Below are 19,064 nucleotides of genomic sequence, written 5' to 3'. Positions count from 1 at the left end.
GGGGCCTCGGAGACTCAAACAAAGCATCGGGGTGTGATCTGCATATGCCCAAGGGCCCGAACGTTCCGCACAAATGACAAATGGAGGGCTATTTTTGAGGTTCTGACGTGACCCACACCTCCCGCATTGTCCCGTGATAAAAGCCCTGCAAGGCCGAGAGAGGCCAGCATTGCCTCTTTTACAGATCATTTGGAGGAGCCTCAGAACAACATGAACTGATGAGCTTCTAATGACTTTTTTATATAAAGGGCATCTATGCTGCAGTCTGTGAGTACAGCGTGTCTTTGAGAGTGGGAACTTACAACTCCCACAGCTCTGTGGGTGTATGTATTTACTAACCTCGTTTGTGTTATTTTGAGTGCACTGCTTGCATATGCATATGCATTTCGGTGGATACAGATCAGTGGAGTGTTGTGGACCGAAATTAGGAAGCAAATTCCCTCTCTTGTTTTTGTGGGGGTGGGGGGTTCCAATGTAAATTAATGTTCCAGGTCCATATGATGTTTACACAATTACTGGGTTAATGGAACACCATTTACCAAACTTTTATCAATAACCAACTAATACTACAAAAGGCACCAGCATCACCCCCCCCCCCTCTTTGTCTGTTATTATTTTTATTATATTAGTTTTTTTTATAGTCATCCTGTTTGTCTGACCAGTCAACAAATTCTCGCCATACCAAAAATGCTTTAAGATAAACAAGCTGAATTGTCACCAGAACCTTTAGATTATTTGATGTTACAAGTCATTTAAAAGATTTTTAGTTTTATCAATTCAGGCTAATTTTTGATAATTTAATTTAATTTAATTAGTTATTTTGCACCTCTGTTTCACTATTCACACTCACATCCACACCATTCTTTAAAACACGGTGAGCTCAAGGCCTTCTTATGAAACTGTATCCGCTGGTGTCGCTGTTGGACACTTTATAAAATTAGTGGTTTACATTTACATTAGTGGTTTGTTTTATTTTTGGACTGATGATTACTTTCTCCTCCAGATTTTTGGGGAAGGCACTGCTGTCCTTTTCTCCTCTTGCAAAATGCCCTTAAAATGGATACATTCATTAAATGACTTTATTAATTGCCCAGGTTGACGGTGTGGTGAAGGGTATGCAGGTTAAGTGTACACTATACACAAGTACTGTGGTTATTCTGAGGTGTGGTTGTAGAATTTAATACATACAGTACCACCTCTGTGGAGAGAGCCTATGGCCTTTTAAGTGCACTGCAGGAGAACCGTGATGTATCAAACCTGCTGCGAGGTGCATATTCACTTTGATTTACTCTCCCAGTTTACCCACTCTATGTTCTTTTCATGTATCTGCCTATAGATTCCTCCGAGAATATCTTTACCTGCTGTGTGCCTGCCTCGCTGCTTTGAATAAAGCACATTCTGATATAATGCAATACTTTATCTCTTAAATGAGGCCAACCGGCATTACCAACTTAACATTCTCTACCAGGTGTCTAAGACGTGTCCTATCGCATGCTTTATGGTACCATTAGCCAATGGAGGAACTACGTGCGTAACTGGGACGCTAGCAATTAGCACGCCAAGGGCTCCATTATGACCTATGCAAATGCAGAGATTAAAATGCAGTCGCAGCGTACAAACGATTCAGCTCTTAGCCAGTTCATCACATTGAGGAGAGAAGAAAAGAGGGCAAACGCCTTTGGAGATGACTTATGGTAGAGAAATGAACATTCAATTCACGGGCAACAGCTCTGGTGGACATTCCTGCAGTCAGCATGCCAATTGCACGTTCCCTCAAAACTTGCGACACCTGTGGCATTGTGCTGTGTGATAAAACTGCACATTTTAGAGTGGCCTTTTATTGTGGCCAGCCTAAGGCACACCTGTGCAATAATCATGCTGTCTAATCAGCATCTTGTCGTTTATAAATTTGTGCAGTGTATATATATATATATATATATAGTTATTTTAAATCCTAATAATATTATATATTATATAAATATATAATATGTTTTTAGTGTATTTTTGATCAAATAAATGCAGCCTAGGTGAGCATAAGAGACTTCATTAAAATTATTTAAAAATCATGACTTGCTAGTACCACAGTTCAGATATCAGAGCCATACATTGTTTATTTATCAAAACAGTCAAATAACATGTTTAATTATTTGGCAAATTTGTGATCCCTCCCACAGCTGTCCCAATCACTTTTTTTGTGTCTGAGGAGAGAGCATGTCCTGTCGGCCCAGGTGCTGAATCTTTTCTCAGTCGTGCATATCGAAGGCCTGTCTTTGCTGCACCAGGGGTTTCTATTCAGAGTTTAAACAAGCAATTAGTGAGCACCTTACCTCAGGAAAAAAAAAAGTTAGGAGAAACTTTCCTTAGTGCCTTTTCCCTCTCTATTCACCTCGAAACACTTTTATTTTTTTCTCAACAATGGATGTGAGCTTGTCTGTGGGCGTCTGTGAGCCCATTTTTTCTTCTACAGGAGCATTTAATGCCCCTAATGCAAGGTTAGGTGTCACTGGAGATGAAGTAGGCGAGATTTCTCTGCTCCTCTATAAACAGCATAGCATAGTTTCATTAAAAATGTTCAGCTTTCATTTACTTATTTGTATTTGCCTGCCACCCATGTGGCTTCAAACCCCGATCCACGCTTAGCAGCGGGACGACATGGCGTACTCGGCTGCGGCAGGTCCCGGGACGGCGTCTGACACCGCTAAACGAGGCGCTGGTGCGCTTGGCGCCCCCTCCGCGAGAGCACACTTCAAAGTGTGTTTTGTAGTGCAACTGTCAACATGGAGGAGCGGAGCGAGGGTGGAGCAGCCTTTGAGCAGCGGAAGGTCTTTACCCATCATCTCCACGCATGTTCTCTTTGTGCTTGACACTTGCTCCAAATTGCTATCTCACCGTAGTCACTTTTAACCCCCCTTATTCCAGCTACTAAAGTTTTTTTCTTTGTATTGTTCCCTTTTTTTACTTTTTCCGCATGCTGCTTTGACTGTAACTAGTGCGCTGTGTTATCTTGGGTGGGACAGCTCTCCGTCATTAAAGCTGCAGTGCTTGTTGCACCATACAGGGTGGCATAACTGTCAGCAGTTAAGGGTAATAGAGCCTCTGACGTGCCACATGCTCTTTATAGCGCTACTTTTGATTGAGCCTTTATTGTTGTTTGCCTTCATTTCTTTTCTTCCATTAGATTCACTAATGTCGATCTTCATTGCCTCACCTTGACACGTAAACTTTTGTTTACATGCAGTTCAAGGAAGGCTTCTGAAGTCAGATGCGACCCTGATGTGTTTAAAGTGAATATGAAAATAATTACCCTGTTAGGCTGCAGTTTAAAGCGTGCTTTGAAGACGACGAATGCCAGACCGCTCTGAAATCCTCCAGAAATCATCTAGCTGCAGCTATGGCCCCTATTGTCAACATTGAATTAGTATTTATTAGGGCTGCCAGTTTTAAATGGACTAAAATTTAATTTACTCTTATTGCTTTTTTATAATTGAATGCATTAAATTAAGTGCGGATTAATTTAATTAATCAGATTAATCGCATATATATCAGATGTTTTTGGATATTGCAAATGTATTACATTCTCGTTAGGGAGCATGGCTAATTGTATTATTTTTTATTGCGTTATTTTTTATACACTGCAGACAATTTAAATTTTTTATTGACCGAGTACATTAACAACTGTAGAAAGATGTTCCTCTGCAAATAACTAACAATGTTTTGTTTCAAGCACAGATGTCAATAGAGAGCCTAGAATTCTTTAGTGTACCTTTAAATAATTCTTTTTTTATTTAATACTAAATTAATATGTATGCTACCTTTCACTATTTTTTGAAGGAAATTAATACCTGTATTCAGCAAAGATGCATTAAATTAATTAAAAGTGACAGTAACAACTTTTATAATGTTACAAAATGCTGTTCTTTTAAACTGTAATAATCAAAACCTTGAAAATTATGGTTCACAAAAATATGTTTTCAACATTGATAGTAATAAGAAATGTTTCTTGAGCAGCAAATCAGTATATTAGAATGATTTCTGAAGGATCATGTGACACTGAAGACTGGGGTAATGATGCTGAAAATTCAGCTTTGCCTTCACAGGAATAAATTACATTTTAAAATATATTAAAATAGAAAACAGTTCATTGAAATTGTAATAATATTTCACAATATTACTGTTTTACTGTGTTTGATCAAATAAATGCAGCCTTGACTTCTTTCAAAAACAAAAAAATCTGCAAAAAAAGAAAATAAAGGAAAACATGAATGATAGTGTGCTTCTAACTGTAATTTATTATTAATTAATTTGGTCAGTTTTCTATCAGTTTTTCATGCTTACATTTAAACCTGTGTTTTGATGAAAAGATGCATGCAAACTACAAAGCAGACCAACTCAGTTTGTAAAAAAGGATTTTTCATCCTCGTTACTTCAAAACTACATCACTAACATCCTTTGTGGATCACATCTGATGTGAGCTCAGCTACTGCTGCAGTGTTTGAATGTGGCACAGACAAACCCAGTCTCACACCTACAAGATGGATGGCTGTGAGATGGACACACTTCTCAGTGTAGGTGGTGACTGATGTTTCTGTCGAGTTGGCAGTACATGGACCACATTTCTTAGGGAGTCTAAACATGACGTCAGTCAGTTTGAGGGCCAGATCTGAGGGAAAACCAAGTGATCTGTCTGTTTCACTCCGAGGCGCTTGACTGTTGCTGTCTTATTTGTCTGGAAGTGAATACTAGTATGGTGACAACCCTGTGAATTTTGAGCCGATATGCTTCCCCTTCCTGCTCTGTTCCAAAACCTAGTAAGCTGCTTTTTAAGACATCATCCTAACTGGAATGGAACCATAAGAGTTATTTGGAACACACTATATAGATTGCAACTCTCTGTGTTGTACACATAGTGCACTTTATTCTCAGTTGATTTAATACAAGCAATGTGAGATCAACAACTGGATAGTGTAATATGCATACACATAGCACTCACATTTTGGGTTAAATAGTACATTATAATTATAAATCAAGGTGTTTAATAAACTGCTTTTTATACGTTTGACTATTCAAAAATTGTGGTTGGTGGATTAAAAAAATTTTTTTTTTTTTAAAGTGAGTTTATTTAATCAAATATTGTAAAATATTATTACAATCTAAAATAGGTGTTTCTTATTTTAATACATTTTCAGAGCAGCATTTATTTGAAGCAGATTTTTTTGTAACATTATTAATGTCTTTACTGTCACTTTTGATCAATTTAATGCATTTACATTTAGATATTTAGCAGACGCTTTTATCCAAAGCGACTTACAAATGAGGACAATGGAAGCAATCAAAATCAACAAAAGAGCAATGATATGCATCAATCAATCATTCAATCCATAAATAGTAACTGTTGTGTAAAATCAACATATATTATTGCTTGGGCTATTCTGAGCTCGGTCAATTCTGGGAGCATCACCAACATGTGATCGGTCTAAATTATGGCAAATGTAATATGCCTTTAAGTCATATGTGGCTGTGAGTATGTAGGATTCCAGTAAATAGTTAACTTGAGCCTTTAGTGTGACAGCACAGCTCTGCTCTCCATCATTGCAACCTCTGTTGTGTTTGACCGAGCCCATCTCAGAAGCTTCTCATCCTCACGACCATCCCCTGCTATCAAGCCGCCCACCTGACCATGTGTGTGCTTGTGTGTGTTTTAACAGGTGCAGTACCGAGAGCTGAAAGTGGAGCCCACTCACAGCCCAAACAAAAGAAAGAAAAACAACCCAGGATAGCTCCTCTTCTCGCACGGATGCTCTCCCAACGCCAAGGAGAAGGAGAGGACTGACCGGCAACCAGCCTCTTTCTGTCTATCTTCTTCACTCTTTTTCTCTCTGCTTTAGCTGCGGCGTGGAGAGTTAAAGAGCGCGGTTAGAGTGAAAACGGGACCATTGTTAATTACCATCCGTCCTTTTTTGGGTTTATTTTTGTGGCGGGGAGAGCGCCAAAAGCTCTTGACCCCTTTTAGAGTCAAACCGTCTGGGTTATTTGTCAGCGCTTGCCACTAGCCAGACAGCTCTAAAAGCCAAGGTGTCCTTCCACGGCAGCAAAGGGAGCCGCACTAACCACAAATAGCAGGATCAGCTGATAATACGCCCACCTGTGCCGACACACCTCGCCTCTACAGAAGGGAAAACGATGGTGGTTAAGTTGCAGTTTCACCCTATAATTTGCGCGGCACAGTAACTGCCATATCTAAAGCTATCCGCAGCTGTCGAGCAGCAGTTATCGGAGTCGACAGCTGAGCCCGTTACGGTCCGATTTATGGCTGTAACTAAAGTGCTTGTGGAAATGACTCAAAAACACCCAGTGCCAGTGAGGTTTGCGATATCTTAACGTCATTTTGATGTTCTTTTAACGGTATGAATGATGCATGCTGGGATTGTTTATTGTAAACATTCTTCAACCACTAGTAGCCATGGCAGCGTCAGCATTGTCCTCATAGTGGGGATTAGAGTGTTTACGTACCCTTGCATCATTCCCTCTTCATCCTTTGCTCCCAAAGCACCACACAGTGCCACTCCACTAATAAAGACCTAAGTTTTGATCGTGTGGTGAGAGAGGCACATCTCATTTGAAAGCAACTTCCTCTGTCATGTTCCCATGTGCTGCAACTCTGCCACCGCATATGCGGTCATCAGCCGCACCGTCTGCCCTACGTTGGGCGCCAGCTCAAACTTTGATCTCTAAAGGCCAAGCGCTGATTTACACAGGAAAAAAAACGGCCGAAATCTTTCCAAAAATCCCAAACTTGAAGGGCGAATGTCTGTGTGTTTTCATTGCTGTGGATTGGCTGCTTGACAAGAAGTCGATAGCGTGTGACAGGCTGCTTTAGGGCCTCGTGGGGTACTGGAGGGCAGAGGTTTACTGACGGCGCCGTGGAGAAAAAGGAGGACGCGGGCTGCTTTTCCAGCGCTCCTCCTGTAATTCTGCTTTCTCTCCCTCTGTCATTTCCTCTCCTTCATCCATTCGCTTGCGAGGGAGGTCACGGATGGGTCTGCGGGGTGCTCTTGAGGGACCTCGGCGTAGCGAGCGATGAAAGATCACAGCGCAGGCTACATCAGAAAGGACGCTAGCCCTGTCCCTCTGCCTGCCTCCTGACTTCTCATTTGCCATATCGCATCTATCATATGAAAAGACCGTTGATTTGTCTGAGGGAATTCCATTACAAAGACAACACAATCCCCACTGAGTAGGACACGGACGGTACTCAGTGACTTGCGTTATTAAAAAAACCAACACAGAGATGATTTGAACAGCAGAAAGGATAGTTTTTTTAAGCCTGAATGTGTTTCTATGTACTGTATGTGTTGATTTAAGTTGTTCAGTGGGTTTATTGTGAATGGTTTTTGCATCCCAAAAGTTTTTTGTTTGGTAAAGGTGCACATGCTATGTTTGCAAGCAAACCAAAGAGGAAATTGTTATATATATATATATATATATAAATATATATATTTATATATATAAAAAGAGAGACAACTATGTAGAATGTACTTTATCTATTCAGTGGAAAAGGGATGAAGGCACTTTCATTTATAGCAGATTTTTAAAATTATTTATTTAATGTAAACCTTTGTTTTTTTGTAAATATTCTTATTGTAAAAAAAACAAACAGACAAAAAGGCAGAATATATGTGGTCAGAGAATATATGTGATCAGTTTATGAAATTGTAATGTGTCTGTGTGTCATTTTAAAACCTGTTGCCTGTGATGTCATACTGCTCCCTGTGACTGGCTGAAACACAGCTGGCAGAATTGTGACACAATTTAAACTAAAATATGAACTATGAATAATTATAATAAGTTATGTAATTACTTTTAAATATGTTTTGTTTCCTTTTTATATAATTATTGCTTGCGTTCATCAATAAAAAAAAATCTCAAAGCATGTAAACAAGAATGACTTGTGCAGTGCAATTTAGTATTATTTCTGTATATTATTATTGTATATATTAATATTGAAAGTTTACTTGTTTTTTTCTATTTAGCTTTTTTTTTTTTAAATGTCAGTTTGTCATTATTTCAGCTATTTTATCTAAAACTAAAATGTTTTTTATCTAATGAATAACGACATTAGGCATGTGATTTGCATCTGAATCAATATGAAGTACTGTGAATATAAAGAGTTTACATACGGAAGGCACAAGGTCTTATCTATAGATCTTAGCGGTGTGTCTTTTGTAGACAAACACACAGGTGTGTACAAGCTGGTTCATCTTTCACACGCCGAGTCATTCATTTCTTACACCTTCACCAGAGCTGCCATTTTTCAAGATGTTCACCATGAGCCAAGTTTCCCTACCGAACACCTCCCGACGCAAGCGCTCTTCACACACTCTCAGAGTGATGGAGGGAATGTGTGTTCCTCCACGGGGGCCAAAGGTGCTCCCCTGTGCTCTCAGCCTCTGTGGCCTCCCATCATTTGTTAGTCTGGCTGTTTCTTGCCTGTCTGATCCCTGCTGTTATTCAATATGACACCGTATCATCACACGGCATGATCCAGTACAAACGGCCGCTCTGCCAGACGCTAATAATCACAGCCACGCTGAAAGCAAAAACACTTGAGCTTGTTATTTATTAACCTAAGCATTCTCCATCGCTCTTGGGCTGTCTGGCTCAGACCATCCGCAGCGTCTTGGGTTCTAATCCCAAACCTGGACTCCGTGATCCCTCGTCACCTCCGGAGGCTGCATTGTAGTTGAAAAGGGCATGATCAGGAAACGGCTCATTCTTCATGGAGGTCTTGGATAGATTTCTTGCTTTTGTACTGGAATCAGTTGTTTGGAGGGGATTGATTATTAACCCCACATGGCACACATATGAGTTCCCTCCATCATCCTGGATCAGAGAACTGTGAAGCGATGTCTCATGGGCTGGGCTTCAACTAAAGTTAGGTTTGTTGATTTGGAACAAAGGCATGGAGGAGTATTGCAGAGTCATCTAATCGACTGCAAATTACATACGCTGCAAGTGAAAAGTTATTTCTCGTGATCTTCTCAAATGAATTTTGAATGAGTTGGACCAGATAAGACTCAGAAAATCAGCCCAAGTGTCTAATATTTATGTGAAATCTATTTAACATTTTTCCCAGGCTGAGGTCCAAAGTGTGCTGCGCTGCAATCGAGACAAGAATTAGTATTGCCAGTTCTGATTTAACATTTGCTTGTTCTCTATATATTTCTTGCATCCATTTGTGTTAATTCATAGTTTTGACGATTAAAATGTGGAAAATAGCTATAATAATAATAATAATAAGTGCCCAGGTGTGTCCACACTTATGAATGGAAGTGAAAATTTTATATTTTTACATTTCAAATTATCTTTCTTTTCTTTTTTTTCCTTTTCTTTTCTTTTTTTTTTTTACAATTCAAGAAATATTAGGAATTAAATTCCTAAAATATTTTTCAGCTTGTTGTAAAAATAACATTCAAAAATTATTTCTAGTGTTTTACAAAAATATTTTGCACATACAATAACCAAATAATCCCCAGATTTCAATAATAACAACCAAAAATCTAAGCATAAAAAGTGCACAATCACTACAGTATGAGTCCTATGCAGTCTGGGTGATATTAATTCTTATTTGTATCCATTCAGAACTCACTGATTGGACCAGGAAACACATTTTACTAGTAGTTTAACAAAAGGCAGAGCTTTACCACGGGTCTACAGATAGATGCCCATTTCTTCTTGTTCCTCTATAGAGACTATTTTAGAACTAATCAAACTCAGATTGTCCAGAGATCAGTGCCGCCCCCTCCGCCTGCAGATCATCAAGCAGCTGCACGAACAGCCTGGTTTGATCCCCATGACAGCGTCTCAGTGCGGGGCTCATTTGTGACACATACTGCTCCAAACTCAACACAGTCCTCAGGTCCTCAGCCAGGGTCACCGCATGGGAATCTCCCCAGTTGGAGGCTAGCTCATCTGAACAGAGACGGATCAAGCTGCGGCATACAGTGGGACTGAGGTCCAGAGGTGTAAGTGGGGTTTTGTAGGTAGGTACGTGTTGCTCTTGGAGGTAGGTGAGGAACAGGCAGCTGAGCACCCATGAGCAGGACTCTATGAAGGGCAGATCCCGAACCTCCAAGCAGGGAGCTGCAAGAGCTTTGTCACCTTCTTCTGCACAGCGAAGGAGCTCCTCACGTAGAGCCTCGAAAGAAACCAGGTCCAGAGGGGTTTGACCTTCACTGTCACGCAACTTTAGAAGAGGAGAGCCTGGAAAAGAACAAAACAAAATACTTTACAGGCTTATAACAACATTGACCATTTGAGATAATCAGATGTAGTTAAGACGAGGATTACACTACTAAAAATAGCTTAAACCTGCTTAGGATGGCTTGCTGGTCTCCCAACGGGGTCAAGCTGGTCTGGTTTGGTGGTTTTAGGGGGATTTTGGACACTTGTCAGTTGGTCAGGCTGGGAGACCATCATATGAGCCTATAGCTAGACCGTGTTATACCATTAGCAAACATCTTAAGCTGATTTATCTGTTGTTTTTCAGCAGGGTAGGGCTAGTTAAATTTTGGTAAATATATCATGTTTAGGTGACTGATGTCACATCAATACAATTAGCAATGGGTAAAGTCAACAGCAAAGTCAAGTCACCTTTATTTATATAGCTCTTTATACAATACTGATTGTGTCTAAGCAGCTTTACAGTGTCAAAGTTTTTCAATAATGCAAGGGGACAATAAAGAGTCATTTTCCAGCTAAAGTCAGCAAACTGAGTCAGTTCAATTCTGAGTTGTTGTTCAATGTGAAAATCTAATCTGCTGAATTGTTTTAATTTATTAAACACACCGTCATTTTTTATTTTTTTTAATCAAATAAAGCTGGACAAATAAACAACACAGCTCTGTGAGGAGGAGGAAGAGATTTTCCAGGCACTATTAGTCTAATGTTGAGCCACAGGCTAGCATCACATTTAGGACATTGTGCTTATTAGAATAAATAATTTTTGCACATATTTAAAGTAAAAACATCTTACAAGATTAGCATGAGTGTGCTCTTTTTAAAAGTGCACTGTGGCGAATATGTCTCATGGTACTAAATGATTACTATATTCATGTACCATGGTATCACCTTAGTACTCAAAGGGAATACCATGATATATGGCCAAAAAAAAAAAGGTATATGGTACTTTTCAGTGTTTTTCTATTAGTGTGGGCTCAACTGTTCACTGGCACTATTGAAATTAATGATTTTTGCAAAAGAGTATACACATTTTAGCAGGAAAAAAACTTAAATTAACTGAAAAAAAAGGTCAATTTCAAATTCAATTTCAGCTCTTCGCAATAATACATTTCTCATCGATGTTTGCTTTTCACGACAGAGTTTCTAGATGCCCATATATGAATTGGTTAAATGACTTTTTCTCTTTTTTTGTGCCTGCAGTTAAAGTGGCTTTAGTGTGGCTGAAGGTAAAGCCCATGAATACTCGCTCTTGGCTTAGCAAACGCCAGCCGTGTCAAGTGCGCTCTTTGTTTGCATTTAGATCTCCCCATTTCTATGGCAAACTGCTCTCGACGATACTTGACTCTTAAACCTCTGTGCTAATGTGGCAGCCGTTCTGCTAAAGCTCATACAACTCTGCACCTCTCTTAAAAGCTTTGCCGTGCTTTCCGCTCGCTGTTGATACTCAGATGAAATCCCACTATCAAAAGACAGGATCATTATGTGCACAAGTGCAAGAAAAAAAAAAAAAGGAAAAAAAGATGCTGCTTCATATCACAGAATTACTACAGACAGGGCCACAAAAAAAAATCTTCTTGCCTCTGTTCTCTTTTACATCTTTTTGGTCAATCTATTTCAATTGAACTCTTTTGATTACTGATCTCTGAAAATGCACAAATTGTATAATAAAATATAATAATCAACATCCTGGGTTCTGTGCTCAGGGAATACATGAACTGATAAAATACATATATAAATGTAAGTTGGTTTGGATAGAAGCGTGCGATGTAAATGTGATACCATCACAGTCTCTTTAATTTGATAGGAAAACCTGCTATTGCTGACAGACAACTCCTGGTATACTTTGGTAAAAAAGTGGGTTTTCAAAATCCGGGGTCAGAGCAATTGCTGAGGTCAAGGAGCTGAAGAAGACAGTAAGTCCATGAGACAGAATCGAGGCGAAGAACAACAAATTTCTTCATAACAGGTCATCACCGTGACCCCACCTTCCCACCCCACGGATGAGACCTTGCCCAGAGCTCAAGCAAGAACTACACAAGTTTTAGGTCAGTGTGCACCTCTCTGAATCCTTGACAGATGTATTCAGTGTGCACGTTTCTGGCTTTAGGGAAAACAGTGTTGTTGTTTGACAGGAAGAAAACGCCGTTTTCCTTTCAATGCTTACTGTAAGACTTTGAAATACAGTGACAATTCAATAAAACTGCAAATGTCTATTCTTTGCTGCAGGCAGAGGCCTTGGATTGCCTCCAGCTTCCCCTTGCTTGATGTTCTACTACTCTGATAAAAATTGGACAGAGAGAAGGCCATGTTTTATGCACGGTTAAATGGTGCCCGAGCTCTGAAAAGTATATATATTTTTTCTCTCTCCTGTACAGGTGAAGGGGAACACTTGCATCCTTCACAACACACTAGACTTTCAAACATCTTTTTCATTAGTACCAAAATGGGCGCACACACTAAGTCATGCTCAAGTGCAAGTTCATTTCGCACTAGAAGTACCATGCCACCATACCGTAATCTAATGATGACAATAAAGCATTGGTATTCAAAAAGCATTTATAAAAACCATGTTAGAACATGACGAGAGTGTTTAAGCAATGATTTTACCACAATTTTACTGTTTAAACCATGGTCTTCACTAAACCAGGATACAAAAAAACAGACTTAAATAAGCCTCAATCACTGAAGCACACAATTCTCCTCCAGTTTGTTGAAGAATCTTCCTTGTAGAGAATACGCCCATCATCTGAATCAGGTAGCACGCTTTTTTTAACGCCGGTCCCGCTGCAGAACTGTCAAATACCTGACAGGCCGAAACCTGGAATGTGACAAAGGCTGAGACGGAGCCCTGCTTTCCCCGACCGCCCGTGTGAATGCGAGCTCGCCAGCGACTGCTGATGAATGCGAGCTACGGGCAGATCTCCCTCCCTCAGGACGGCACGATCAGCCGCAAGCCTTTCTTCACAATGGCCCATGAAACACACATCTGTCAGCGCTTAGCCATGCAGACGCACACGCAGCCGCTGGAGTGGTCAGTCGGGGGTTTTGAGACGACGCTGGCACATTCGTCATGTCAAACGATTGAAGTCAGTCCAGGTATTGGCGTGATGTGTCAGATACTTCGCTCGGCAGATAAATAAAACACCTGGGGGGATTAAATGCCAGCGATGGTAATTATGCCCCCCGTACAGGCAACAACAATGCGGGGGGATTCAGCCCTCGCAGATATTTGCACCTCCGCCACAGACGAGCTGCTGCTGCTAACATTCATGTAAACCACACATCAGTCAGAGCAAAGCAAGCCGCCCCTTAGCCTTTAGAGGGCAGACGAAGACTAGGAATAGAAAGGTGGAGGAGGGGAGGCAGAAACAGCGAAAATGATTCCATCCGTTCTGTATCCACACATATTTAATCTAGACAACATGAGCCCTTAGTCTATAGGGCACACGATATACTTCTTTGTCATGCTGCGAAACAGCAGACGATCACCGACCCAACGCAAGTCTGTTTGTTTGTGTGTGTGTGTGTGTGAAATCACATTACACTGAGCTAACAGAGATTGACCAAGACAAAAGGCCAGGCAGGCAGAGATTAGGACAGATTACTGTGCATGGGGGGCACAACAGAAGCTTTTTGTAAACCTGATTCCCTGGCATCGCACTCAAGCCACACGAGCCCCTCCTCGGGTTCATGTTACAAACACAGCACAGACCCCTCGATGCCACCACGCTAGACTGATAAAGATAGGTGCCATTCATCCCACCTAGATTATCAGAGCAGCACACTGTCGGTTATGGCATGCAGATGAAGCTCTATAAAGCTCTATAATGGGAAGTCGTGGCCTAATGGTTAGAGAGTCGGACTCGTAACCCGAAGGTTGCGGGTTCGAGTCTCGTTCCGGCAGGGATTGTCGGTGGGGGGAGTGAATGTACAGCGCTCTCTCCCACCATCAATACCACGACTGAGGTGCCCTTGAGCAAGGCACCGAACCCCCAACTGCTCCCCGGGCGCCGCAGCAAAAATGGCTGCCCACTGCTCCGGGTGTGTGTTCACGGTGTGTGTGTGTTCACTGCTGTGTGTGTGCACTTTGGATGGGATAAATGCAGAGCACTAATTCCGAGTATGGGTCACCATACTTGGCCACATGTCACGTCACTTTTCACTAAAGATTTGAGTCCGTTTCAACAGTCTAGTCTCAGCTTCACACGGCACGCCAGACCGTGCAGTCTGATGCATATTGCACATGAAAATGGCAAAAGCTGGATGAAATCATCAGTTCTGATCTCATTAACTTCTGGGAGTCAAAGTGCACCAGTCCGCTTGGAAAGAAATGTTGTTTTGACAAGGTAGTTTGTGCAATGAGAACTGATCACTGGATTGCCCAAACTATATTAGTATTATATTAATAACATTATTTAATAATATTTATATAAATAATATTGAAATACAATTTTATATATATATATATATATATATATATATATAAAACTACTCAAGACAGTAGCATGTGAACGAGACAGCCACGTGCATAGTGTGTATACTGTGCTTTCTGAGTCATGTCTGAAAAAATAATTTGTACATATTACTTTAGGATGAACTGAATATCTTATTTCAGGGTCTATACATTCTATACAAGTCTTTTTCCAGTGTTTTGCAGCCGTGTATGCTAGAATACCAGTTTTGAGCAAATAAGGTTGTTCTGTGCTTTTATTGTGGCATGCTATGACTGACTGCATCAAAATGCCTTTCCTGTCCAAGTGGGCATGTCTTGGCCAGAATAAGCAAAAAGTACATGCAAATAGCCAATAATAAACAGTCTGGCTATATGAGACTACATACAAACAACTGAAGTACTAATAAAGCTATTAATAGTGATACTGATACTGCTATTAATAGTGATACTGATACTGCTATTAATACTGATATTAATTGCTCCAAACTTCATTAGAAACAAAGCAACATTTCAACTACGTTTTTTCAGCTTTATTATCAGTGTGTGGACATCACTTTTTGTCTTGCAGCTGTGTCCAATTCATCTGGATGTGCACATTTTCACAAAAGCTTGTGAGTTACACTGTGTCCTAGTAGTAGTAGTAGTTTTATTAAGTAATTTTATTATCCAAAATCGAAATCCAATCAGTAGGTATTTGCTGTTTAATTTGTGGTTATAGGCAGCAAGATTTTAAACCGATGAAATTTCACTATTGGCAGGGCTATCCAGCACAACGAAACCAATATGACTGACAAAATGTCCTGCTGCTTGTCGTGGTTGTGGCTGTTGTCATTACTGTGCAAGTATATTTCAAAGAGAGTATCTGTGCCATTCGTAAAGAAAAAAGGCATGCCACAAGTTTGGTGGAACTCATACACACACCCAATTCAGAGTCAAACATTCGGCATTGATCCTAACAGTGGCACAGCTGAAAGCCTGGTGAGCCCAGTGTGAGGAAGTGACTCAGTGTGAGGAAGTGACTTGGTTAATTATGCATTTTAACAGGAGAACAATTATGCAGAGGAAGCTCAAAGGCACTCGCAATCAGAGGGAGAGAGAGACTGAAGGAAAGAAAAACAGAGATAGAGGGGGAGAAGTCTGAGAAGAGAAGCTGATTAATGTATTTGGTGTGACTAGCACAAACAAACAAACAGAGCATGAGGAGTTGTGTAATGACTAAATCAAGAGCTTTGCCAGAGCTTTAATCTAACGCGGTTTCAATGCAAAATGCGAGGGGGAAATACTCCTATTAATGTACACAGAGAGGAAGAAAAGGAGAACAACTGCATGTGAACTCAGCCTTATTAACAAAGACGTTGAGCCATCATTTGTCATTACAGTGCTGGAGTGACAGTGCCGAGGAGCTCTAAGCCTTTAAGTGTTTTATACTCTAATACCACAACAAAAGAAATCATGGCTCTTTTGTTACTCTGAGTTACTGTCTATACTATTGACGACGGGTAGGAAGTATAGTTGAGAAGTGATTGATGTACGGTCAAATTTTGGAGGCAACAATGCTTCTGAGAGCTTCAGAAAGTCATGAGAAAATGCTAGAGAAGTACAATGACGTGGATTATAGTTTTACTCAAGACTGTTTGGGTAAAACATACTGTAAAACTACTTTATCTATTTACAGACAATGTTAAAATGGTATATGCAACTATTTTAAAGGGTTAGATCACCCAATAATGAAAATTTTGTAATCATTTACTCACCCCGTGCTGTTCAAACCTGTATGACTTTCTTTTGTGGAACATAAACAATATATTGAAGAACGTTTTTGTCCATATAATATCATTTAACTGGGTTCAAAACACCATTTGACCCAGCTGAATATCATTGCATGGACAATAAACACTGCAAATTTTTACAAAATATTTACTTTTGTGTTCCAAAGAAGAATGCAAGTCATGTAGGTTTGAACGACATGAGAGTGAATAAATGATGACCGCCAAAAAAGTTCAAATAGAAAACAAAATAAGATTGGACTTGATTTTATCTATCAGGATTTGTTGGAAATTTGTTGATCAGGACGGCCTATTATTTTCCCCCATCCAAGCAGCTTTGAAGATGTGGTACCACAGAAAGAAAGATGTTATATTTTGCTTATAGATTTTGAAAACATTGGAAACATTTCTCTGAATCATGTATAATATGACCACGGACATTAATTAATAAACAATTTTGATTTAATATTCTTGACAGATAAAATATCGACAAATTGTCCATCATTGGCTGTAGTATCTAATGGCCACAAATATTGATTACAGGAATCACTTTACCTACAGTGAAAAACAGTGGTGGACAGTAACAAAGTAGTTTTACTTCGTTACTGTTAGACACATTAACATCAGTCTCTATGTTTTAGATCAAAAAACATTAAAATAACACAGATTAAATAAAATAACTCATGCACGTTCATCTTCCCCGCTGCTGTAACGTTAGCAGTTTTACTAAAATGCTATGCATTTAGCCCTGCGAGACGTCTGTTTTTATATTGTTTGTCAGCACCATAGACTGTAAAAAAAAAAATGGACGACGCGTCTCCTATTCCTTCCACTATAGAAAAGTGAAGCCAAAGCATCTCAGTATGGCCGCTGCCATCTTGAGTAAATGACGTCATTTGGAGCCAGAGTCTGCGCAGTAGAGATTCGTTTGGAGCCAGAGTCTGCGCAGTAGTGTCGTGATGGGGAGCCGCGGTATCAAACTCCCGCCCAAACTCACGCAGACCCAATCAACCATAACGACACACCCCATTTTATAGCATCAAATTACTAGCTAAAATGAAACTTATCACAAAAACCAACAATTGAACATATATCAGCGTGATAACAACTACATTTAATGACCAAAATCATCTTTCGGAAAATTGTATTGGAAGCGTAATTTATTTTTTAAATTTTGACTCAAGTCCCATTCGTTTACATGGAGAGGTAAACGAATGGGACAGTTTCGAGAAAGGAGTTTCGCAAGTGTGTTTGCTTGTTCCCGTCATTTCGGTGATGAATGTTTTATAAACAAGGCTCAGTTCAACGCTAGATTTGCACATAGTTTGATACTGAAAGATGGAGCTGTCCGAGCGATAAAAGATCCCGGTCATGAGCTGGAACTTCAGGCGGAATGTAAAACTGCATCAAATTTCTGTGTTTTGTTGGCAATCGGCGCATCAGTGCTCCACCCATGTACAGCCTCCAGGAGCTCGGCTGTTTTCGGAGAGTAGCGTAAAGCTGTACCTTTCTTTTATAAATATGATGAAACTAAAGACTCTTCAGAGATATGAAGGATGCAATACTACTATATAGATACTCAAGATTAATATGTGACCCTGGACCACAAAACCAGTCATATAAGGGTCAATTTTTTTAAATTGAGATTTATGCATAATATGAAAGCTGAATAAATAAGCTTTCTATTGATGTATGGTTTGTTAGGATAGGACAATATTTGGCCGAGATACAACTATTTGAAAATCTGGAATCTGAGGGTGCAAAAAAATCTAAATACTGAGAAAATCGCCTTTAAAGTTGTCCAAATGAAGTTCTTAGCAATGCCCATTAATAATCAAAAATTAAGTTTACAAAATATCTTCATGGAACATGATCTTTACTTAATATCCTAATGATTTTTGGCATAAAAGAAAAATCTATAATTTTGACCCATACAATGTATTTTTGGCTATTGCTACAAATATACCCCAGCGACTTAAGACTGGTTTTGTGGTACAGGGTCACATATGAGATTGGATGAAACTCTGTGTGCTATGTCCCCTTTAAATATGCAAATAAACAAGGTTTTAGGATTTTGAACAATATATAAAAATCAAGTTGATGCAAAATAAGAAATATTTCAGATTTCATTAAAGGGGCACAAACCAAATACGAAGTAATTCTGAAATTTATGCTAAATTTTCACAAATTTCTTCATACTAGGGCTGTGCGATTTGGGGGAAAATATCAAATTGCGATTTTTTTGACAGATATTGCAACTGCGATTTGATTTGCGATTTTAAGTTTGCAAAGTCAAGCTTCAGCTCAATATTGTCAATAATGTGCAGCACAGTATGGGTATCATTACCCTGCTGAAAAAAAACAATAGAAACCATCACAGAAATTATTATAGTTTCCATTAAACCATTACAAAATTCCTTTTTGTTTTGGGCATTATTCCAATAGGAATTACTGTTGTTCTATTGGTTGCCATCTGCCAGATTACATCCCACCAATAGAATCCATCAAATAGACACCATTATAGTTTACATTAAAACCAAACAAATTCCCATTATAACCCTGAAATCCATTAAATTTGTTATTGTGTTTTGGGAGGGGTTCTATTG

The 19,064-nt window shown here is 39.5% G+C and overlaps 2 protein-coding genes across 7 annotated transcripts in view; one reads left to right on the top strand and one right to left on the bottom strand.

The window, feature by feature from the left end:
• LOC107756292 (multiple C2 and transmembrane domain-containing protein 1-like) overlaps positions 1-7,425 on the top strand; it is a 157,704-nt gene extending 150,279 nt beyond the window's left edge. For all 4 annotated transcript variants that reach the window (XM_016573321.1, XM_016573320.1, XM_016573322.1 and 1 more), the window contains one exon: positions 5,706-7,425. In XM_016573321.1, coding sequence (XP_016428807.1) covers positions 5,706-5,777 — 72 coding nt within the window. In that variant the 3' untranslated portion in view covers positions 5,778-7,425. The remainder of the gene's footprint in view (positions 1-5,705) is intronic.
• Positions 7,426-9,453: 2,028 nt separating this feature from the next.
• LOC107756294 (SMC5-SMC6 complex localization factor protein 1-like) overlaps positions 9,454-19,064 on the bottom strand; it is a 32,828-nt gene continuing 23,217 nt past the window's right edge. For all 3 annotated transcript variants that reach the window (XM_016573325.1, XM_016573324.1, XM_016573326.1), the window contains one exon: positions 9,454-10,260. In XM_016573325.1, coding sequence (XP_016428811.1) covers positions 9,761-10,260 — 500 coding nt within the window. In that variant the 3' untranslated portion in view covers positions 9,454-9,760. The remainder of the gene's footprint in view (positions 10,261-19,064) is intronic.

The sequence above is a fragment of the Sinocyclocheilus rhinocerous genome, unplaced genomic scaffold (assembly GCF_001515625.1).
Source record: "Sinocyclocheilus rhinocerous isolate Xijiao unplaced genomic scaffold, SAMN03320098_v1.1 scaffold1043, whole genome shotgun sequence".
NCBI classification, from domain to species: domain Eukaryota; kingdom Metazoa; phylum Chordata; class Actinopteri; order Cypriniformes; family Cyprinidae; genus Sinocyclocheilus; species Sinocyclocheilus rhinocerous.
The sequence above is the reverse complement of the archived record's forward strand: the minus strand, read 5'-3'. Positions and strand labels throughout refer to the sequence as shown.